The following is a 24,972-nucleotide window of genomic DNA, read 5'->3' on the forward strand; positions in this document are numbered from 1 at the left end:
TCGGCCTCGCGCTAGCCTTCTGGAAGACACGCTATTTGCTGGTCAATGGGGTGTATTGTTTTCCACACTGCATTTATTGACTTTTGGGCTTCCTCCATCTCCTTTGGGTTTATTTGGCTCTATTTATATGGAGGCCCTCTTTCCCACTGTGGCAGCTGTGCCCAGGCTTCCCTCTCCCTCCCTTTCTCCGTGTTCTTATGGGGCAGGTTACCAGGCCCCGGGCCGCACTTCCTCTTGGCGTTTTATTTTCACCCTTTCTGGCCCGGGCTCCTCCTCACCTGCTCTCCCGCGTTCTTGCCGGGTCTCTCCGATCCTTCTCTTTGTCCTCGCGGCTTCTATTCAGCTGCTCTCCACTCCGGTTACTGTTCTTTGCCCTCGGGTCGCTGCAGCCCAGGTGGGCGGAACCTCCCCAGTCCGGGTGCCTTCTCCCTCACTTCGCCAGCTGCATCATCCCTCCCTCACAGCTGCGTTCAGCTCCTTGGGACGTCCCTAACTTCTCCGCTTCTAACAGCTCCTCCACTCCCAGCTGCCTTGCGCAATAGTTCTGCCGACCTTTACCACCGCCCTGCTTCCTGCTTCGCTCGTTGGGCCACACCCCGGAGCTGCTGGCCTACTCCGGCGTTGCTGTGCGATCACCGCTGCCGCTCACCCTCTCTGTAATTATCCCTACTCGCTCGGCTCCTCCAATATCACCTTGCCGTCCCTCTGTGCACAGCGTCACCGGAGTCTTTCACGGGTCGGCCCCTCTCGCACTGTCTCCCCTGTCGGCCTGGTGGGACCTTCCAGCTCTGGGTCCCTACTCGCATGGGTCCGCCTCACTCTCCGGGGCTAGTGAGAGCCGTCCACCATTTTCACCTCAGGGTCTTTCACCACTGCAGTCTCCTCGTCCGTCCCTCACTGCTCCTCTCTCTCCGTTGGAGGTCAGGATGCTTCTCCGACTCTCTGCATGCTCTCCTCTGTATGTGCTCACTCTTTCCTTTCCCTTGTACACGTGCCTGATGTCAGGTCACTCTTGTTTTCTCTGGCCGGGACTGAGCGCCACTATTCCACGTCCACTCAGCCTGCCATCTTGGCCACACCCCGAGGTCGTGTATCTTTGAGGCCATCCGTGACATTAACCTTCATAGGTTTCTCAACAGGTCCCTAATGAACTGTGCATTCAAAAAGGTTTCTCCTGGAATTCGTCTTTCTCTGCCTTAGGATGTGGTTTGCCAGTTCCCCTAGGGTTAGGGAGATACAATAGTATACCTTCAGACAAGAACATCCCCCCAGTCTTAGCAGCTCCCAAAAACAATCTCCAGCTCTTCATTGTCCATACTGACTACCCCGAAGCAGTGGTCACCTGTTGCTATTTCCAAATTTCAGCCGTTTACCAGGCTATCAGCTACTCTGCCAGTATCCCCCCCCCCCCCGCAGTGTCCTCCCTTTGTGTCAAGGAGAGGTGTTCTGCACACCAGACAACACAGGAAGTCTCTCCTCAGCTGCTCTTTTCCCAGCCTATTTATGCACCTTGGGTTGGGAGAGTTTATGGAGTCTTAACTTGAATGGTTATTTGCAACACTTCTTGGAATCCCTTTTGAATTTACAGGTGCTATAACCATCTTCTTTCAAATAAGCAAAATCCTCAGCAGCATCTTAAAATATATATTCTCCAAATCATTCCCAGTTTTCCCAATAAAAGATACTAGATCCTACCAATAAAGTGGATGAATTTGCATTAATTGAAAACACACATTTACATAAGACTATTTTATCATGTTATTCCTTTTCACGTGTATAACACAGTAGATCCAATTAAACTTGAAACACTGGTATGGTATAGCACTTAACTCATGTTTACATTAATCTCCATTCATATATACTTTATCTAAGCACAACAGTATTAGCATGATCAAAGTGATTTACATTATCCTGTACACAGTGATAGAATATACATACTACTCCATGTACATTATAACTGCATTATGTCCATCGAACACATAATCATAGTATATAATAGTCAAACACCTTACAACAGCATTAAGAGTGTCTACATAGTAAAAACGAACCAATAATGATCCCGTCACAAATACATAACTTTTTGAGTGGCACACCAAACAATCTCTCTATATCAGCCCTGCATTGCTGAGCTAGACTGGATCATCCAATGACATGTTATCTGCCATATGGAAATCAGCATCACAATAGGAATATCCCCCATGTGCCCCAATCTCCGTAATATCTTGCAACTTGGTTAAAAATTAACTCCTGAACAATGCTACTTTCGGACTACAAAATGCCAGGCGAATCAAACCGCTTTTTTTCGTCTTACATTTGGGACACTTCCTTGGGGTTTTAGGATCATCACTCTTTATCTTAACAGTTATGTTCTTTTTGGTGCAGAAACTTAAAGTTCAGCATTTTATGCTTGTGATTCAAAGAAACTTTGCTTCCTTGATAACAAATTATTGCCGCACTTCTTTCTCGATGTCTATGCCCAAACTATTCTCGTATATTCTTGTAGGCCTAGTCACATAAACTGATTGCCATGCAATTACCACTTTGTATAGGATCATGATGGCATGCTTAGTCATATTTGTGCCAGTCGTCAATATGTAAGTAATCATTGGGTGTTCCGGTGGTGCTTCTGGGAAGGTGGGGATCACTTTATACAATTTTCCTCGAATTCTAATATACAATATTACATGCAGTATCGTAGTCTCTCCTACTCCAGATATCTTTACGTCTTTTAAGAGTTTTTACCATCAACCAGTGGAGAAGGGGAAGGCAACATTTATTTTGTATCCAAAAGAATAGTTACTTCTGTAGTTTGAGTGGGGGACCTTTCTCATCATGACTAAGGGTTTTTTCTTTGTACTAAGTCTAAGATATTCGAAACCAAAGATGCAGAATGGGGTTCCGCCCATTATAATAGAGACTGTTCAAGAACAAAACTTTCCATGGACAGCAATTGCTTTGGCCATTATAAAGGCAGTGTACCCAACAGCCCAGCAGTTCTGGTTTGACAGGTGGAAATCACTTCAGAGAATTGCATTGCTGTAAAGATGGTCTTATGAAAAATCTTCAGAATTGCTATCGACCTTGCTCTCAACAAGGTACATTAAACGAGCAAGAGGCTCAGGAGAGTTTTGTGGCACTGTAGGAACTGCTGGAGACTTATCAGGAGGATGCATATTCACTTTGATTTTTTGAACCAACATGGTTGCAATGGATCAGGTAACAGTGCCCACTATTGATATTGATATTTTATTTCTATCGCGCTCGTACACAAGTGTACACTACCATTGCCACTACATGTTTGCCCATGTCAGATGGATCATCTGAATGCATCAGAGAAGTTGAATTGTCCGCAAGAAAAGGGATTTCAAGTGAAGCAGGAATGACTGTAGTCGAGTGATACATGTTGAATACTACTGGTCTAGGCCATTGCACAAAAGAGGAATCTGGGGCAAAAGAATTGGGGAAAACTTTATGAAGAATACTGTAGAGAGAAAGCATGCAGGCTTAATCTCGGACGTACACTGAAAGGGTTTTAGTTGCCAGGAATTGACAAGCATTTTCAAGATGGCGAGTACCTCTTAGCGTACCAACCTATGCACTGATGGTGATACTGGCCTCTGCGCCCTCTCATCCTTACTCTTAAAATGAGAGGAACAGCAAATGAGGAGACCTAGATGATTACAGGTACTCCTAGCACCTTTGCTGACTGTTTGGATCGCCAAAGTCACTTGAGTGAAAAGGACATTAAGTACAGAGGGTCCAAACTTGCAACCAGTGCATTTCCACCAGGAGGCTACTCGCAGGCTATTCGTGTAGATGCCTGGAGGTTCTCCTCCTAAAAGATCGAGCAAGGACCTGCAAACTCATGTTAATGTCCTTACACCAGTAACGCTAGACAATACCCAAACTGTTACCTAATCCTAAGGTATGGGGTCCCCTCTTATTAATGTCTGTTGGTCTGCACATTATGACAAACTTCACCATGTCTTTCGGTACTGGTTTTTGCTGCGACATCGATTGAAGACTAGCACAAAGAGACCACAGATGAATATTCCAACACAAAACACAAGTATTCACCAGTTGGTGAATTCAGAGGCCCTTCACACAAGCCTGGAGTAAGTCTGTCAGAAACATACTTCCTTCCTTCAGAGGTTTTATTGCTTAAAGACATTGGTGTATGGTGACTAGCAGAGGGAGGCACATGTGTATACTGAAAGGTTCTGATATCAAATGTGATGTTGAAGGTTTCCTCCCAATATTAAGAGGTGCAAAGCTCATGCATAGGTGTGGGCAGACAAACAAACAGAGGGACGCATAGACCTGCAAATCAAAGGTTTTCATGGAATAGCTTTCTTTTGAACCAGTTTGTGTTACCTTAATGAGGAGTGCAGGCTGCTCCAACCGGTTGGGAGGAGGGCCGATTGATAGAGAAACAAATTAGAGATTTTTTACAAGGAATACTGACCAAGTGCAGCTGCAGTGACTTGCTTGTGTCCTGTGAGTTCACATCAACCAACGACAGCAGCTTCCTCCGTATATCAGGAGCTCGAAAAGAAACAGTATGTGCCTGGGCTAAGGTTACACAAATGCACAGGAACTTCAGTGTGTCAAGAAGGAGTAGGTCATGCTTTGACAGGTTTTCTTCTGCCAACAGGCTCACAGCACCTGGAAGACATATGGAGACTAGTATTAATAGTGCATATGCCTGACAAGTTTCACAGCAATTTATCCAAATACTTAAAAAATGTAAACATTTAGGTTCGGCCACAAATCAGTCTGGTCGTAAAAGGCACAAGAATGCAGTTTCAAATTATTTTCCCCCAGTGATTCTTTAGAAATGTACACAGAGTGATTCAGTTAACACCGTCATTTTGAGGTGAAAAATCAGCCACAAAGCATAAGTGTTTAAGTCGTCTTTGATACATATGCCTCTGCTCTACCACCTCGTGCCCCCCATCATGAGCATTGTCACACACCGGTACCGGTGTGGTACCAGCCACGCACTGGGATCGCAACAAGTCCCTGGCGCTTCGTGCCACTTACCTGATAGGTACCTTCATGACTGGCGCCTCTATCCCCGTTGGCAGTGTTGGAGGCCACGAGGACAGATACCAGGCCAGATGGGCGGTATGAATTTGCACCAGAAAGAAAGAGTGGATTGATCCATGCAAGGACATTTCCCTATTCCCGCCTTAGATATGTGCATGAACAGGGCACGATAGTACTCACCCGTTCATATGCACAAGAGGCAATGTCCCTGTTGCCATGACCCCTGCTTGCTGCCGCCATTCACACAGCCTTGTTGTGGCAGCGGCCCCTCGAAAGGAGTCCAGAAACTCACACCATCTGTTAATGCTAGTGACCGAGCTCCTGCGTTGCTGCTCTGTTCTGTTCCTTGCTGCCTCACTTCCCTTTCCTCTCCTTTTTGATCCTGTTCCTTTGGTTCTTCCTCTTTTCTTTCTTGTCTCGCCTGGCTATCCTAGTCCTTGTGGTTCCTAATTCCTGCTTGTGGACTTGGACAACTGTTTCCTGCACCCTTCCTGCCTCCTCGCCTTCTATGTTATTGGATTCGCCAACATTACCATCATGAACTCCCAGTCAGTGCTTGCAATGTCCCTATTCCATGCTAATAGTGGGGGTTGTCCTGTGGTGTAAGGAGTCACCGGTGCCGACCGCGGGGGGTGGACCGAGCCCAGTTTCTTGCACCGCTTCACATCTCAGCGCATCAGACATTCTGGACACCAGGAAGAAGACCTTGCAAGAACCCTCAGGTGCAGAGCGCCAGCGAGACACGCAGCATGATAGGCATGCAGACACTTGCTTTGTGTGCATAACCTAATCTGGTGTATGGAACCCACATGGACTAAGGGAATGACATACCTGCAAACAGCACAGCCCTCGAACACGATTCCAGAACAAGCCTGGCTTGTTGGAGTCTGGACCAGCAGTGAGTGGTTTCAGGCAGCAATCTGTTGAGCTTGCATGCAACAGTGCAGAGCCATACAGATGTCAAAGTAAGGGTAGGCCTTTCGTCTCACATAAAATAGCTGTGGGAACTTTCTAAGCCTCAGAACTAATGTGTAACCCAATTATGAAAAATATACAAACGCCTATGCAATACAAAGGCAACCTGAGAGAAGGTTGAGAGGGTGTGAATGAATAACAAATGAGTGAGGAGAAAGCTACAGAGCGGACTGGGTGATTTATTCCGTGATGCACAGTGAGATGGCGCTATGTTCTGTAAGAAACCTGAGGACGTTCTCACATCTACTCCCCTTGGATCCTCTATGCAGGTGGCCAGGGAGAGGCCATTGCTTTTGGATCCTGCCCGTCGGGGTGTACAAGCGAGGGAGGACCACCTGGATGGGAGGTCCTTCAGGATTGGAAGTGGTATGCCCTTAGGTAAAATGCGGTATTCCACACTCTCCTGTCTGGAAGGAACCCCTATACCAAAGGTGGTTATGGGATATTGTTCTCCATGTTGTCTTGGTCCTGAGAAAAACAGGAGATATCACCCCAGATGTGTTAGGAAGAGGAGGAGAAGGATTGGGGATAAGGTTCTTTGGGACAAATCACAGAATTCCCCTTGTCCTTGTAATAACCAGCTTTTAGGGGGAATTCCCATAAATGGCTGATTTCCCTTACCTAATGAGTCCCTCAGCAGCTTTGCTGGAATTCTAGGATTAATTTTTTTCACCTGGTAAGAGTGTGAGCCTTTTTTCCACTCTTACAAGTGTTTTGCTGTGTGTGTTTTCACTTTTTGTGTGATCTTGAGCACTGGAGCCTCACCTACTCCATGGCCTCAAATTTTTCATATGTGTTAAACAGCACCCTCAGTGCAGTGAGACAGGGTCGTCTTTATACTTCCCACTGACTCCATTTTTCTGGGGCTGACTAGTGTCCCCCAGAAAAGGTAAAGTTGCCATTAACTTTACTTTAGTCACTTTAAACCACAGACCCAGTACACCCCATCTTACATGGAGTATTGGAAAGGGTTAACTCTTATCCCTTTTTGTCTGTGTCTCTTGGAACATTGTTTCGCTCCCTTTACATTAAGACTTGGCTGGTGGCAGTGGTAACTACCCTAATTTTTCTACCGCGATTATCTTATATAAACGTGATGTTGTTTTAGGCTATATTAGCCTCGAACATAAACCCGCTTGACTAAATACATTTTATTTTGGCTCCGGCTGGGTTTATTTGCCATTTCTTTTTGTAAAAGTCTTTCTCGTGTTTTTCTCTGCGTGCCAAACCGGGGATGATTCCTTTGTTCGCGGTCTTTTCGCGGGCTTCTGCACAGAAGCGCTCCTTAAGGCACCTGAAAGTCTAGGTAGGCAGGATGCGAGGGAGGGGTCTTCGGACCCCTGCCATGGGTTCCCTTGGTAACCTAAGTCGCACTCCTGTTTGATTGGCTAAGGGGACTGTCCTTGCCAGGACAGCCACCCAGCTGTGTGATTGACAGCCAGGCTGTATGAATTGGGGGAAAACTACATAAAAAGCAGGTCTCTGGGAATGGAAAGGCAGAGTCGCCCCTGGAATGAAAGACCCAACAAGGAACTGGAAGAAGAGGACCCCTACAACGACTGAACCGCCCGGTGAAGCCCTGCTGCAGGTCAGAATCTTCAGAATCCGACGACAGAGAAGATTCTCCAGGAAATTTCTTCCCTTGAGCTGGTGGGACCAACCAGTTTGCCCAAAATGCAAGCCAGGACCCCTCCTTTGGTTGAATTCGCTGTACAGAGCTACAGTGGGCCGGATAGCCAGGAAGGTCGGACCCTGCTTGGATTTTAAGGAGCACACCTTTTATTTGTTGTTTTGCTCTGCTGCTGGCTTCTTCCCTAGGTGGCGCAGGACCCTCCAGTCTTCCTACTTCATGTCAGTCCAACAGTCTCTTCAGGAACTGTGAGCCTGCAGGAACCACCAGGAACGTCCACCTCAGCTACAGCTCACTCTCCGTTTTAAGGTACTCTGCAAATCCGGTTGTCCGTTTTGTTCAACCACGGTGAAAGTGTTTGAAATCTTTCTCCAATCCGAGGGCTTGTCCTTCTCTTCTCTTTGAACTAACTTTTCTATCAACCAACCTCGTCTGGAATCTGTGCCACAAACTTTACCGCGAACTACCCTGAACTGTGTGATCTTGAGCAAAAGACTTTTGACCCATTGACTTTAGCCTTGAGCCTTTTCTAGCTGATCTTCTCACTGAAGTTCCTCTTGTTCAATTGCCCTGAGTACTTACCTGTTGGTTTGACTTAATTTCTAATAACTTTGTCTTTCCCTCCCTCTTAAATTGCTGGGGTGCCATTTTGCTCCCACATTTTGTGAGCTTAACTTGTCTGGAATTTAAGGGAAGTGGTGTGGTGTATTTATGATTGTGATTTTTAACTTACTCATAATAGTGAAATGTTATACAACTGTTGAGTAAATAAATATATATTCTTTTACTTAGAAACCTTGAGTCAATGTTTGCCTGAATCATAGTAATTGCTGTCCTTTGTGTAACTATTTGATACTGCTCACTTACTCTTGGGTTAAGTCTGGCTGCTCTGCTACCACTTTAACTGTGTAGTACAGGCTTGTACCAAAGGTGAAATTGTACTGTCACTTGTAGTCTTAATTGTGTGTGGTGTTCCCAAAGGGTACTGCATATAATTCTGCCTAACACCAGAATAACCCTTCCCTGATATTTAGGGGCCTTTGTAGAGCAGTCCTCCTTTATTCCACTCTTTGAGTACATGACAGAACAGAGATGAGGAAGAAGCCACAGAGTAATGAACACCACATACTCTAACCACTTTGGTACTAGGACGAAGATGATGACTAAAGAGGCGCACCACTATACTGAACACCCATGTACCACTAGTAGGTTCAGGCAAAGTCAGGCAATTGAAACCAAGTATGCCCACCGACAACCTATGAAAGTCTCAGGAGAGTATAAAAGGAGTAGTTACTGGAAGGAAGGCGAGCGAGTTGGGAGAGCAGCTGAGACGCCAGAGTTACCCAGGACCAGTTGATGGAGAACAAGACCCAGATATGCAGAGAGTCTGCAAAGTGAAGGCGTGAGATGAAACGTGGCCAGGGAGCCGTGTCTGCAGGGAGCCGGAGAAGTCCAGACAAGGGAGTCGCAAGGCGTGCTCACTCCGTGTGAAGTGGTTTGGAGAAATGCTTGTTCCCCAGTGCTGAGAAGAGAGCCCATGAGTGTTTGAGGGGCTGGTGGAGAGGCCCTGACCCAGCAGGGGGAAAGGATGCTTCACTTGTTTCCAGCAGAAAGCCAAGAACACAACCAGTGAGTTTCAACTAATAGGAAACCCAGTATGGGAAAGGCGCAAGTGAATACAATGTCACTGACTAACCGTGTGTGAACAAATGCACATCCTTAATCTCCGAGCAACTTTCAACGAATGAACATTGATGAAAATTAGAGGCTAAGTGACACTAAGTAACAGACTGCTCACGTATCAAGAGATACATTCTTGAAAGTCCCCAGGAAATACCCAAATGAATGCAAATAAGCAAACAGTTAATCTTGAATCCAGAACTGAATGTAAATAGGCAAATGATTCATATTGAACACCGAATGTAAATACAACAGCAAATTGCAAACAATGAATATTGAACTGAAAGAAACAGCAAGAAGCTGCCTTTAAGAAACCACTTGTTTATTGAATATTGTACTACACAAAGAACTCCTGTATGTTGAATAATAAATGGCTGGAAGAGAATTCAAGCTTCCTGGTTACGTAACCTGTAACGGGTGAACTGTGCGGTCTAGCAACTACTCCAAGACCATATAACCCCTATTTGCTAACAAGGAAACCAGCTGTCGTGTTGAAAGGTTCCTGGTTGCGTTGCCTGTAATGGGAGGACCGTGCATTCTAACAACTAGGCCAACACCAGAGAAACCCTTTATGCTAACAAGGAGACCTGCTATTGTGTTGAGAGGAAAAGTACTATTGACGCATATGAGACTTGAGGAAAACCCTGAGATGTGAAGAATTGCTGACAGTCAGTTTAACCAGAGCTTCAAGATATTTATTTTGTGCCATCTTTTTGATATTGAACTTGGGGAAGTGAACCCTGAGACCCGCTGCCCTGGAATTACATTGAACTTGGGAAAGGGCATCCTAACATTTATAAAGGTGTGGAACTTTACTACTTTAAGTCCAAGAGAAAGTAATTTGAACATAGTGATTAACTTTTTGACATTTGGGGAAAGGAAGCTGAAGATTAAGCCCCGAGCTGGAAATAGCTCAGAACCTTACTTTCAGAACACTGTTTAGTTTATGTGTGATATTCTTCCACATTGTTTTTGTCTTAGTTGTGAGGGCAAGCATGGGTGTTGGACACAGACTGACCTTTCAGTTGAACTTACTGACGCAGACTATCCTTAGTTTCTTTAGGTAGGGAAATTCCACCTTGGCATAGGGCAAGTTAGGCCTTACACCATCCCGACATTTTTTTAAATAAAATCCTTTTGTCACACATTGAATCTGTTGTCTCTGTCTCCTTCCATGATGCCAACATCACAGTTCCTAGATGCCAGAACCTTGAAAGGACAGTGCTAGAGCTACAGAGCAGGCTGGGCATTATATTCCTGAAGGCACAGTGCAAACTACATAGCATGATGGGAGCTACGTCCTTGGACACAGAGTGAGGAGTTCGTTATGGATTGGGATGGGAAATACTATGGTCCAGTGCCATTCTCAGATACAACAGTGAGCAATGACAGTTGGGGCCTGAATTCTTTCAGCTGGGTATGTTCATTAATGTGTGATTTTATATTGCTTGTGCTATGGTCCAGAGCATGGGCCTTGCATCCTATGTATATGAGTCATCACGCTAAATGGTTGGGATAATGCGTATCACATCGAATATTAAATTTAAGAGGCAAAGAATTGGCTCATATATCCAGAGAAGCGGAGTCAACATTGCTCTACTACAAAAGACACATTTGACAGATGTTGAACATTTAAAGATGGCTCAAAGATGGAGGGGTCAGCTTTTTTTCCCTTCTAGCTTGTGGTGTCCTGCTATGGTTTGATGCATCAGTCTCCTTTCAGTTGGAGCAGAGTCTTTCGGATGGCAAAGGCCAATTTATCAGCCTAGTGGGAGGTTGGTGGGTAGGTATTGTCTTGATATTAAACATGCATGCTGCCAATATGGAAAATACTATGATTACCTATAAAATGCCACACTAATCAGGGACTTTCTTGTCTCCTAGATCTGGTGTGGGGAATTGTGTGTGCTCAATGCTGCATCCGTACATGGAGTTGGCAAGCACTTTCACTACGGAATATGACCTTTAACACTGCCGTTAACGGGGGAAAGAACTCTTTTGAGAGGAATGAAATGAAGACTCAGTAAGCATGTTTCAGAATTTATGGAAGACCAAGTGGTACTCCTGAAACTGTGCAAAGAAACCAGGTATTGTGATTCTTATCGCCCCATGTCTTTCTTAAACGTGGACATGGAAATACTGAACAAGGTTGGCCACCCGGGGGCGCACGGATGCAGATTCCCTCCGTGTGAGCTCCGTCTCGCGGTCCCCCAAAAGTGCCTTGAGCCCCCACTTTTGGCCCCCCCATCTTTACGACAACGACGGTGAACCTCCATAACCTCGGCCCCCACCCAGTGTGCGCAATTCCGGAGAAAATCGGAGAGATCTTCACGACGAGAAGTCCTGCGGCCTGGACTCTCCCGTGAGACCTCCCACGCAGCGCCTTCCCGGAGGCCCACAGCCGCCGGAGACACTCGACATTCCTGGACTGTGCGGCGGCTCTACGTCCAGGCTCCCCCCTCGGCGCTTTGCCTGCTGGCTCCCGTTGAGTGGGAGAACCCTGGGAAGGCGACAGGCGCCCCCGCCGCCCAAGTTGAAGTGGAGCCGGATTCCCGAACGCGGCTCGATCCAGGGCGGAGAACGATGCGGGTGAGTGCTGCCTCCTAGCAATACGCAGGACTTCCCCACGGCCCTTGCCGCGCGCTCCTGTGGGTACGCTACGGCCCGCCTCTCGACCACGGGCACCGCGCCTCAGGACCCTGTTTCCCCCCCACCCTACCTAACTGTAGAACGCAGGCGGCGTGGGCCTGCTTCCCAGTCGCCTCTCTCAAATCCTGCCTACAAACCGCGGGCGCCGAACGGACAACCTCTTGCCTCCTCACTTGGCCTGAATGCCCCCGTGGACCCCCGTGTAATTGCGGTCCTGCGGCCCAGAGAATCTCCCTCACACCAAGTGACTGCCGACACGGCACACCTCAGCACCTCTCCATTTTGGCACCCTTGCTCCGCATCCAGGCACTACTGAACCTCACGGCCCGGGAGACTGTATAGTCGAAAATGGAGGGCAGGGCCCCTGACCCCAGGGCGTGTGCCTCCTCCCACCACAGCACTCTGGACCCCTGGAGTACCAGAGATATTGCCCTCTGACTCACATCAAGTGCGGGGTACAAAACCTCGCCCCACTCAAACCACCATACGCAGCCGCGACCTTCTTGGATACCTGGAGGACTGGTCGCCTCGTCAGATAGCTGCACAAGACCACGAAGGTACCGGACGTACCGGCCCCGCATAATACCACGGGGGAAAAACTGAAATCTACTGGAAACCAATTAGCTACCCTGTGTTTGCCGCATCCATTGGAGAGGAACCCTGGCCGGGTCAAAGGCACGGAAACACTGGCACCACAGAGGGAAGGGCCCCCTCACATACTCTACTCCGGGCGAGACGTAGAGGAAGAGGGCAAGGAGGATAGGGGCGTGTGCCTCCTCTGTGGTAACGAGCATTCCTGGAGCCGAATGAACTTGAACGCATGAATGCCCGACAGAAGCTTGCCGCCTACGCATATAAATCGTTACCTCGATCTGACGTTGGACCCGAGATGACCACAACATCAACCATGGACAAGGAAACTGCTGCCACAAAAGGGGACATTGCGGACTTACTAGCCGAAATAAGGAGCATGGGAGCCAATATTGGAGGGAAGATCGACAAACTCACACAGCTCCTTGACAGCATAGAGGACAGGGTCGAAGGGGTCGAGAATAACCAGGCCTCCATTGACGTCCTCGAAACACAATTAGATCACAGAATAACCGAACTGGAGCGAAGGGAACAGGAATTTAAACTTAAGATGGATGACTTGGAAAACCGCGAAAGGAGAAACAACCTGCGCTTCTTTGGGATTCCAGAGAAAGAAGGCGAAACGGAAGAAGACTTGAAATCGACTCTCCACGATATCATTAAGCTTCTCGTTGCAGATGATAACATCGACGAACCCAAGACAGAACGCATTCACAGAGCTGGGGGCCCGCCGGGAGGCCCGCGATCGGTTCTCGCAAGATTCCATCGCTACCAAGATAGGATGAGAGTGCTGCAAAGGGCGAGGAGTGGGGGTACTACCACCCTTTGCGGAGCGGAAATAACTATTTTTCAAGATCTTTCGTCCCTGACCTTATCCCTACGGAAAATGTGCAGACCACTTACTACCTGGCTTAAAGGTCGTGACACACGCTACAGGTGGGGATACCCCTTCTCTCTCTCCTTTGAACATGAGGGCACGCGAGTCAGACTAAACTCTGAGCAAGACATTAAAGCATACATTTCTGACCTACTGGGCCCGCAAGAGCAAGACGGACCTCGCGACCAACCACCCAGGAGCCAGGGGGAATGGCATGTGCAGGGCCCGAAGAGGAGGAAAGTGAAAGGCTCAAGGAAGTACCGCAGAGGAAACGGCTCCCCAGAGGGAGGCAATTGATAGCGGACGAGTATGGTACACTTAAGCCGAATTGGCATTTAACATGAAGAAGTCAAGGTTACGCGTTGTAAGAATGTTTCTGAAACTCCCGTCTATATGTCGCCTATCTGATTATCCTCGGGGGAGGCTTGTAGGGGGCTCATTGGACATTTTTTGATGTTTATTATGTATGGGGACCGTGAGGTAACGGTCTCCTCTGGTGGTTCGATTCTGGACCAGTGTTCTTAAACTGGGCTCAATCGGACGCCACCGATCTCAGGGAGGGAAGGGGGGAGGCGGGTGGGGTACGGGGAAGAGAATAAGTTTAGGGAGCAATTCAGAGTCTTAGAAACCGAGGTGTTCATGAGGTTGTCCAAATATCAAGGGGAAAAGTTGCAATGGTCACATAGCTCACACGAGCATCAAAAACATTGCTATACTGACCGCTGAATCATGCACTAAGGGCGTCATGAGGGTGGGAACGCTCAATGTTAAGGGTCTCAATTCACCTACAAAGAGATCACTTGTTTTTAGAGAATTCCGAAGGTCAAAAATGGATATGCTTTTTTTACAGGAAACCAAGTATATGAGAGGAGAGGAAAGGCCAATCCTGGGTAAGAAAACTGGGCTGGAATTTTAGGGCTCTGGACCATTGAAAAAAGGGGGAGTGGGAATACTCATCAGAAAGGGGCTAGACTTTAGACCCACGAAAGTTTGGTCCGATGCAGAGGGTCGGGCCCTCCTTGTGGTCGGGACCATTGGAAAGTTGTCCATCACAATCGCCACGATTTACTCCCCCAATGTGGGCCTGCTCCGATTTCTCTCCAAAACAATCCCCAAAATAATGCTAGAGGCGACAGGGCACGTCATCCTCGGCGGTGACTTTAACACCTGGGCAGACCCTGACCTGGACTGGCACCCTGGTAACCCAGATACACGGGATACACTTGGTGGGGATCTCACCCGATTCAAAACAATGATGGAATTATATGGTTTAGTTGATGTATGGCGTCGTATGCACCCCATGGAGAGAGAGTACACCTTTTTTTCGGCCCCGCACAATACACTCACCCGTATTGATTACCTTTACTCCTCGAGCAATCTATTTCGCACAGCCACACACTCCCAAATCACGACCATTTCATGGTCCGATCACGACATGGTGTCTGCAGATTTAGTCTGGGAATCCTTACCCGTCAGATGCGTACAGTGGAGGTGTAATGAGACACTATGGAAAGATCCCGTTTTCAAGCTAGAGATGGAAACCGAGATTGAAGAATATTTTCAATTGAACGATAATGGGGAGGTCTCGAAACAGGGGGTCTGGGAGGCTGGTAAGGCAACGTGGAGGGGAATCCTCATGCGGAAGGGAGCCAAAAAGAAAAGAGAGAGGGCCCTAATTGAAAATCGAATCCGTGAAGAAATCACTCAATTGGAGAGGAATGCGAATAAAGGAGACACTGCTGACTCCGTCAAAGTTCTAGAAGCCAGGAAAAAACGGGAAGAGTTACGCCTCTTAGAATATGAACAAGTAACCCGCAAGCTCCTCCTCTTGAAACAGAAATTTTATGAGAAAGGGGATAAGGCCGACGCGTTATTGGCGGCCAGACTCTGTGCCCAACAGGCAGAACGTAGGGTTCAGGAGATATTGAATGGGGGGCCTGGTTTGGGAATGTCCTCCCCCAGTATCCCAGAATCCTTCGCGGATTTCTATGAAACCCTGTATTCTCCAGAGCAAGACCCAGACACCCCTAGCATTAGATCCTATTTAGACGACGTCACTATGCCCAAATTGACACGAGCTGAATCAGAAATGCTTGATACCCCTATTACAGGAGAAGAGATTCAAGAGGCCATTAAGAGACTCACGTTAGGCAAATCCCCGGGAGAGGATGGGTACACAGCCGGTTTTTACAAAACGTTCGCTCCGCAACTCACACCTTTCCTTGTTGGTTTATTCAACCGAATTCTAGAAACAGGAAATCCCCCAGACTCATTCGTCAAGGCACTCATAGCAGTTATCCCGAAGGAGGGGAGGGATCCCAAAAAGTGCGGATCGTACCGTCCAATCTCCCTACTTAACATAGACGCCAAAATATACTCCAGGGTCCTGGCGGCTAGGATTGAATCCTTCATGCCCCGCCTCATCCACCCCGACCAGGTGGGTTTCATACTTGGCCGTCAGGGGGCGGATACCATGCGCAAGACACTGCACTTGGTACACGCTTCCCACAACCTAAACACCAATCCTGCACTGCTTTCCATCGACGCTGAAAAAGCGTTTGACAGGGTAGACTGGGATTTCTTAATGGAGGTCCTTAAGAATTTTGGACTAGGCCCAAATCTTAGAAGGAGAATTCGAGCCATATACTCATCACCCACTGCTTCGGTATTCGTCAATGGAGAGTATTCCAGGAGGTTTCAACTGAAGCGAGGCACTAGACAGGGATGTCCCCTTTCTGCCATTTTGTTCGCCCTGTCCCTCGAACCGCTCGCACACAAGATTAGGGTGGACGATGCTATAGAGGGGATCCATCTGGGACAAACTGAATACAAGTTGGCCCTGTATGCCGACGACCTCCTCTTACATGTAGTAAACCCTGAGAGGTCCGTCCCCCGAGCCATTCTACTCCTGGAGGAATATGGTCGCCTTTCAGGCTTCAAGATTAATCGTGCCAAATCTACGCTCTTTCCCCTTCAAGGGGATGCTGACGCAAACACAGCGAAATACTCCTCCCTAGGGCTGTCGATCAAACACGATAAGATGCAATACTTAGGGGTTCAAATAACGAAACAATTGGGTTCCCTATTTGATGCAAATTTCCCACAGGTTCTTGCTAAGCTCCGTATAGACTTGACCAGGTGGGACAAACTGACGATTTCATGGCTTGGCCGGGTTAACGCCGTCAAAATGACCGCTCTCCCAAGGTTTCTCTATCCCTTTCAGATGCTCCCAATCAAAATACCAGACCAATACTTTACAGAGATCAAGAGAGAAATTTTGAAATTCCTGTGGAAGGGGAAAAGGGCCAGGATAGCCTACTCTTTATTGACACTCCCCAAAGATAAAGGCAGGGTAGGCCTCCCCGATCTCCGGAAATATTATACCGCTGCTCAATTACGTGTGTTTGTCCCCCATTTGCGCAATCATAAAGAGCCGCAGTGGATAGAGATGGACAATCATTACCTGGCCCGGCAACACTCGGGGAATGGTTATGGGCTCCACGAAACCGGGTATTGAGAAGGACGAGAGACCACCCGCTCTTTGCCGCCATATGGGATATATGGCGAGAGGGCCCGGCAATGATGGGAATCACGACGTGGCCGTCCCCATTGAGTCACCTATGGTCCCCGGGCATCAACAACCATATCCCCAATGTCGAAAGGTTCCAGGCGTGGTATGACGCAGGTTTAGAAAGGGTGGGCCAACTCCTCCGAAGTGACTCATTCATTACTCTCCCAGAGCTAACAGAGGCCCTAAATATTGGAGTCCTCTCCACCTTCCATTTTTTACAAATCAAAGGAGTTTTGACCAAACCTGAGTGGAAAGAAAAACTAGCTAGAGATCTCACCCCCTTCGAAAAAATGCTTGACTCCAAGACAGATAGGAAGGGATTGATCTCCCTCATATACAAATTACTTCTGGAAGGGAGTAGTGGACCTATACTTAAACTCAGACGTCGGTGGGAAACTGATATGGAAACGGAAATAGACGATGATGTGTGGGACAAAATGTGGATCATGGCCTCACGTACCTCAATATCATGCCAATATAAACTCCACTCTATTAAACTTCTACATCGCTGGCAATACGACCCGTATAGACTATCCAAGATGTACCAATCCTCCTCCCCCCTCCTGCTGGCGTGAGTGTGGACAAGTTGCAGACTATTGGCATATGTGGTGGGGATGTCCGAAGATAAAGATTTTTTGGGATGAGGTCTTGGGATGGATCAGGCACACTGACGGTATCCATAGAACGGCTGATCCATACCTAGTCTTGTTCAGTCTTGAAAAAAATGAGGAGGAATGGTTAAAGGTGCGTGGTCTAGCCCCCCACCTGTTGCTTGCGGCGCAAGCTTTACTTGCTGCAAAATGGAAATCGCCCACGACCCCGTCCAAACAAGAGTGGATCAATGTGGTGCTGAACATTTGTACCATGGAGAAAATCACTGCATCCCTCCACTGCAGAGCGACACAATCTGAGCTGCTATGGTCAAAATTTTTAAGAGCTCATACATCTACTGAACACCCAACATCAGATACTGACGACCCCCCATCATGAATGTTACGAACCTCGTTTCTTGATGAGAATCTGCTGTTCTCCACCTCCCTGACACGCGCCCGCCCCCCTCTCATCATCACCACATAAACACCACCCAAAAACCTGGAGCGATTCCCCCACATGTTGAACCCTTGAATGCAAAGCGCCTGATAAAGACCTAACCCTTGCTGTCAACCATAACACCTCACTCCCAACACGACACGTCTCTCTTTCCCGGGGCAGGGGAGGGGGGATAGGGAGAATTGTTAACATCTGTAAGGAATGTCCAAGGTTCTGCCCTTATTTCTGCTCTATTCTTTGCTTACCATGTTTGTACATTCCTAGTTCTACAAATTGTATACTAATCTTACCGCACTGCGTGAAGCAAACGATGACGATATTTTTTTTTCCTATATTCTTGTATGTAACTGTTTCTTCGTTTTGCCTTAATGATAAATGTTAACTTTGAAAATCCAATAAAATCGAATTTAAAAAAAAAAAATACTGAACAAGATTGTAGAGGCCAGATTGCTGAAGGTGGCCTTCCATTTAGTACACCCTGATCAGATTGGATTCATATCGGCAGGAATACCACTATGAATATCTGTAGGTTACATCATGTGATGGAGGCATTGCAGCAGTCCAATGAGGACATGTCACTGTTCTCATTGGACGGAACCAAAGCGTTGGACTTGGTTGGGTGGGAGTGGTTATATGCAATGCTGGATAGGCATGATCTCAGAGCCAACATGTTCAGATGTATTAAGCTACCTTATAAGAAGCCAAGTGAAGACTGAAAGGGAAATCTCTTTGAGTTTGCAGTTGAGCAGAGGTATGCGCCAGGGATGTCCTCTGTCACCAGTACTATTTGCATCGGCCTTGGAGACTCTTGCATGCATCTTTTGTAGGGAGTTTGCTGAGGTGGGAATCAAGGCTGAGGGGCATACCCACGCAGAAGTCTTGCTACTGTATGTACGTGACCCATTGATGCATGTTCCATATACGCTAGAAGTTCTGGCGAAATTAGGTAGGCTTTCGGGGTTCAGGTTGAGTGAAAGAAAACTGAAATTTTTCCTCTAGAAAAACGCTCCGTGCGGGGGAGAGAGGAGCTTCCAGAGATGATGATTGATTGGGAACTAGACTCTTAAATACTTAGGAATTCAAATACACCATTCTATGGCAGACACTTTCCAATATAATACACAGGTATCATACCATCACTGCGCATCCCATTACTGCGCATACCAAAAAGTCGATTTTCGACAGCCCCATTTTGCTGCAAATATATGTGGGGGTGGGTAAAGTTAATAATAAATGGGGGGGGCATGTTTGGGCTGTGGGGGTCTCCCCCGCATAGATATGCTGTAAAATGGGTCTAAAAAAGAAGTTGCCATTTTTTTATGTGCAGTGAACACAGTGTCCTCACAGGGGTTGAAGATGCAATGACTTTTTGGGAAAAGTTGCCATTGTAAAGATGGGTCGATTAGTCCTTTGCAAAACAGTGGTCCTCCTGAGGCTCTTATATGTTCACCAATATACCATACAAGATCAGGGAACCCTTTTTTTCTAAATTCTTTATTTTCCATTTACAAAAGATAACCAAATATCTCACAAAAAGCGTTACTGTATCATCATGACAATGTCATATAAAAGAGATTTCTCATTTCTAATTGTTCCCCTTCCCTTCCTCTTCCCACATCAGCCTCCCCTCCTGCCCCCACCCCCCCAGGCAGCAGGTGGAAATACATTATTCTTCTAAACATTTCTTAACAATAATGTTCAACAAGGTTGGGCCATATGATGACCATCACACTCTGAACAGTTCAATGTGTGGGAACAAGGGAGCCACAATCACCATGTGGTCTCTGTCTGTAGCATTGAATATTGTCAAAGGGAAGTCCAAACTTTATTTTTATAGGAAGGGCCTCCATTCTATTCCATGCAGGGCCCCAGTGATTTTCTCCATTTCATAAATATCTCTCGCTTTTAAGACCCACAACCTGTCACTGGGTAATATGGGGCGCTTCCATCCAATCACAATGCATGCCCTTGGAGCAAGAAGTAGGAAGTGGTTCATGTGTGGTAAACACTTCCATTCGTCGTCTACCTCCTCCACCCCGAATAGCATCAATAATGGATCCAGTTGCCGCTCCATCCCCTCCAGGTCTCTGATCCAGCCCAAGACCTCTTTCAAAAAACTCTGAATCCTAGGGCACGAACACAACACGTGCCAACAAGTGGCCTTTTGACCACAACCCCTTCAACAGGATGGGCCAACTCCCGGGAACATTTTGGGGGGACGGTCCAGGTCGTACTGCCATCTGTACAAAAGTTTTAAACCATGCAATTTATACCGGCATGGCAGTGATGTTTTATGGGCATTGATACATAGGGTATTCCACCGACTATCATCCAGTTCCCTGCCCAGGACCCTTTCCCATTTCCTTTTTTGGGTCCCACCTCCTGTCGACAATAATGCTAGGTATATACTAGAAATCATCCCCTTTAATGTCATTGCATTACTTGAGATGGTTTCTGTACCAGTCAATTCCCTTTGCAGCTCCACCATCCGTTTCTCCGACATTAAAATCAGTTTCAGTTGCAAGTAGTGAAATACGGACAGTTTCCCCAAATGCAGTCCCTCTTCAAGCACCTCTAAAGTAACAAAGGTGGCACCCTAGACCGCCTGACCAACCCTTTTCAAGCCCTGCTTGAAACAATGGTTGGAAGCAAAGTGGTTCCTTCGACTATTGTTGTGGCGCGACCCGGATTCTAACTCATCGCACTTCTTTAGGACTGTACAAACATGTGGGGTGAGTGTATAAACTTCAGACTTTAGGCCCGCCACCTCGTCCTCCACCGCACTCACCCATACCTCGGCCTCTGCAATCCTTTCATCCGTCTTTTCAAGCCGGGCCTTGATGGAGTTGATATTGCCCATAATGTCATTGAGCTTGACATTGACCACCAAGAATCCTTCCCAGTGGTCGAAGTGCACAAAAAGTAGTAGTGGAACTATGTTCCCTACTGGCCTGCACTGCTCCCCACAAACCCCATCACCACACACGCTCCAATACACAATACAAACCCAAAAAAACATTCTCCTGCTCTTTAGGGGAACGCGCAGTGCACTGCAAGTGAAAGTTGTAACTTCTTCCTACACTTTTGTTTTAAAACAAAACCGTTCCGGAACGGTTTCTTTTTAAAATCAAAGTATAGGAACAGCAAAAGTTAAATACAAGAAGTAGAGGAGCACCGCTCCCGCCCACTTCGACCACTGATCCTTCCTGCATAAATTACATCATCTTCTGCATTTTGGAACCCCCCTGCGAGGCTCCAGGATGTTCCGCCTCCATCTCATTCCCTGCCCCGCCCAGGGTTTTCGATGGGGTCCTTGCATAGATATAAATACTGCCCTGCTTCTTCCCCACACCCGTCATCTTCTTGGAATAGGGTTAGGATCTAGAGGGGCTACAGCGACCAGGAGCACACCAGCCCAGGCATCCCAGCTCCGGGAAGGAGCAAGCGCGTATTGAGCAACCCGATATATAGTCCCTACCGTATGCTGCAGGCCATAGAGCCCCGTATGAAGCAAATATAATAGCTCTTGAAGTGGTATATCATGCAGTGTTAGGGACTACTGAGCAGTGCAATGAAGTATTGCAACCTCAACAGGTTTGAATACAATAAGGTAGTGGATAGTGTGTTTCCAATATATCCAGAGCAGTGGCTGGTACAAGTTAAGGGACTCCTTGCAGTGATCGCCGCTGGTAGCATCCACTCTGAGATTAGAGAATAAACAAGTTCCACCCCGGCACAGTGAGGAGAGGTAGGAGGATCCGCTCCACTAACTGTCCAAGATCCCAGTGTAAGGGCGGGCTGGAAACCTAACCCACCTATTCAGTCCAGGCTGCAGGTAGAATTCAGCAGATCGCACCACACGCTTCAAGCCACAGGCCGTGTGCCAGGCAGCGAGTCCAGCACACCTCACAAAGTCAGCGTCTCCTCGCCTCCTACCACCGGAGGCATCAACAATCCAGCAATTCCGCGGCTGCTCCGCCATGCAAATCGGCACCGACTCACCACTGCGGCACCTGTAGCAGGTTCCCAGATCCCCAGAGCCAGCTCCCACATCGGTCTCTATGGGCCACCAATCTCCACCAGTGCCATCTACCCGCAGGCAGGAGGTGACAGCCAGCCCATCAGCACAATGGATGCCCAACCAAGTAGCTATATCCAGTGTTCTCTGTGTTGCCTCACAGGGCTCCCAACATCAGCTACTTTTGACACGCTTCTGGATGTTAAAAAAGTGCAAAGCGACAGTCATAAGCACAATGCCACAGAGCTCTAGGCAAAAACAGCCATCTTGGCAGCCACGCAACAGTACCCAGGCAAACCTTTTTAAAGTTGCTGAATAGTAGGCTTTTTTTTGCACGGGAGGCAGATGCTGAGTAGTGCTCTCAACGCTCCATAGAAAATATTAAGACGGGGCTTGACATTGCCAGAATACCAACCACACTTTCTGGCAGCACAGTTGCAATTTGCAACCAAGTGAAACCAGATTCATGATACATTGGATGGGAAATTACTGAGACAATTAGCCCCTTATATGAGTGGGTTAGAACTGATATGGGGATAAGTGGGGAGGATTGGATCCTGCAGCATAGTTAGAGTGGTTCACCAAGCATGGAAATATACATGTACAAAGTTGGGATTGAAGAGGTGCATAACCCAGATATCCCTGAGAGAGCTCCCGAAGCTGGCCAAAGTGATTAATGATATAGGGGATGGTAATAGTGTGAGATCTGGGATGTTTCGGGGGGGATCCTATTTGAATGTGGACAGTGTGACATTATCAGAATATAGAGCAAAATTGAAGATGGTCCGTGGACAATTTCCAAATTATTCCAGACTGGTAAAGAAATTGGCGTTGCTGTGGAGTTCGGCCCCATGCGAGCTGCAGACATCCTCCCAGCTACATTCACTTCTTAATCTAGTTGATGCAAGACATGAGGTATTCCAACTTTACCAGGGCCTTCAAAACAGTAAGGTAGTATCAGGCCTTGCTGTAAAAGAAGTGGTACAATGATATGGGGGAGCCACGTACTAATGCGGAATGGTGCACTGTATATACGCAAGTGAAGACAGTGGCGAGAAATGGGAGGTTCAAATTGATGGGATTTAATATCTTTCATATGGTAAATATGACCCCTGTAAAACTGAACTTGTATAATAAAGAAATTCCACGAAAGTACCTGAGGTGCTCGCATGATGGAGCGGATGTCTGGCACATGATGTGGGCATGCCCGGTTTTCGCTATTGTCTGGTGGAGAGTGATGGATGAAGTAAACAACTTGGTGGCCGGTCCTTCCACTGTACTCCTAAAGTGAGCATGGTGGGGTTACTACCGGGGGGCAGCAAAAAGAGCTCCATGAAGAAACTTGCAGGATTTCTGGTATTACTAGTTGGCAGGAGAATGGTTGTTTCTTGTTAATGCCCAGAATTGCACCATCTGGTGGTCCAATGGCGCTTATATGGGAATAGATGGGTAGCTGCGGAATGTTGGGTACTGCCCAGTTGCCCTAGGAGGGAGGACGAAGGAAATCTGGATCTTGACTGGGGCCTACTTCTGTCTGATCTTTCATCCTCCCCGGATGACATACCCCCATGAAAGAAGGCTGGGGCGGGGTTACTAGACTGTGAACTGGTTTGGAACACTGTTTCTGTACTGTGTTTTGTCTCATAGTGTGTTCTCTTGTCTCCAGGTCTGGGGGATGGCTGGGTTAATCTATGCAAATGTTGGGACTTGCTAACTGTGGGGTATTTGTGATCTGTGTATGAAGGGTTAATAAAGCGAGTATAATGCTGGCCCCATTTGATTAATATGGAACAAAACACAATATCAATATTGTTGGTTGAAACAACAGACGTGAGCATACATATAACCAGGATAGGATCAACACACTATTTTGTGACTATTATAAATCACTATATAATCAGCAGGTGTGGAGGAACAGAGAGCATACCCTAGATTTCATATATGAAGCGCAACTACAATTTTACATTTCCAATTTACGGCGGTTGGTGCCTCTATGGATTTGCAAGAAGTGAAGTGGGATATTGATCACTCAGCTACATTTAAGACTGCTGGTGGGTACAGATTGCCAAATTAATTTTATGCAGAGTTTTCAGTCAACTTGGCTCACCATTTGCTGCAGGTGTTTACCAAGGTACTAGAGGTGAGATCTTTTCCACATTAGATATACAAGGTATTGATTGTCCTGCTGATGTACCCAAGGAAACTGGAAACTCAGTGTGGAGTGCACTGTCGGCTGCCACTCTAACTTGGTGGAAAACAATACTAGCTGAAAGACATACATGTGACTACCGGCCCGATTAAAGATGACCAGGCTGACTTCATCCCTTGGTGCAGTACAATTCTAAATATACTAAAATGACTCCTAATAATGGAACACGTTAAAGGTGCAACTGGGAGTTTCTCTATGACTAGCCCGGATGCCGAAAAGGCCTTTCATTCTATTGATTAGTAGCATCAGTGGCAGAATCATTCAGATTCAGGGGCATTCCTTGGGTGGGTCAGGCTATTGTACAATGGTCCCTGAGCCAGTGTGAGAATGGGCAACATATTATCTTCAGCTTTCTGTATATAAGGCGGAGCAAGACAGGCTTGCCCTAGGTTGCAAAAGGTTTTTGTGTTGCTGCTTTCCCTCCATATACATCTAGGGAAGCCCCCAACCTTTTGCTTTAGTTCAACATTTTTAGGGGCACTAATAACCCCAATGCCATTCAGTGCAGGGGGACCAAATTCCTTGTCCTTATAAAGCTGCACACATCACCTTACAGTGAGGTGTGGCAAGGGTACTTTGTACACCTTTTCATTTTGTTTTAAGGAATATTTCTGTTACTTGCATGATGTGTTTTAGGTGGGCTAGTGGCAGCAGATATTTTTCCACCTTGGTT

General features: G+C 47.1%; 1 protein-coding gene across 2 annotated transcripts in view; it reads right to left on the reverse strand.

The window, feature by feature from the left end:
• ATM (ATM serine/threonine kinase) overlaps positions 1-24,972 on the reverse strand; it is a 3,046,976-nt gene that overhangs the window by 1,954,607 nt on the left and 1,067,397 nt on the right. For both annotated transcript variants that reach the window (XM_069640412.1, XM_069640413.1), the window contains one exon: positions 4,466-4,665. In XM_069640412.1, the coding sequence (XP_069496513.1) occupies positions 4,466-4,665 (200 nt within the window). The remainder of the gene's footprint in view (positions 1-4,465; positions 4,666-24,972) is intronic.

This window comes from Ambystoma mexicanum, chromosome 7q, assembly GCF_040938575.1.
Source record: "Ambystoma mexicanum isolate Mex_15411 chromosome 7q, UKY_AmexF1_1, whole genome shotgun sequence".
Classification (NCBI taxonomy): domain Eukaryota; kingdom Metazoa; phylum Chordata; class Amphibia; order Caudata; family Ambystomatidae; genus Ambystoma; species Ambystoma mexicanum.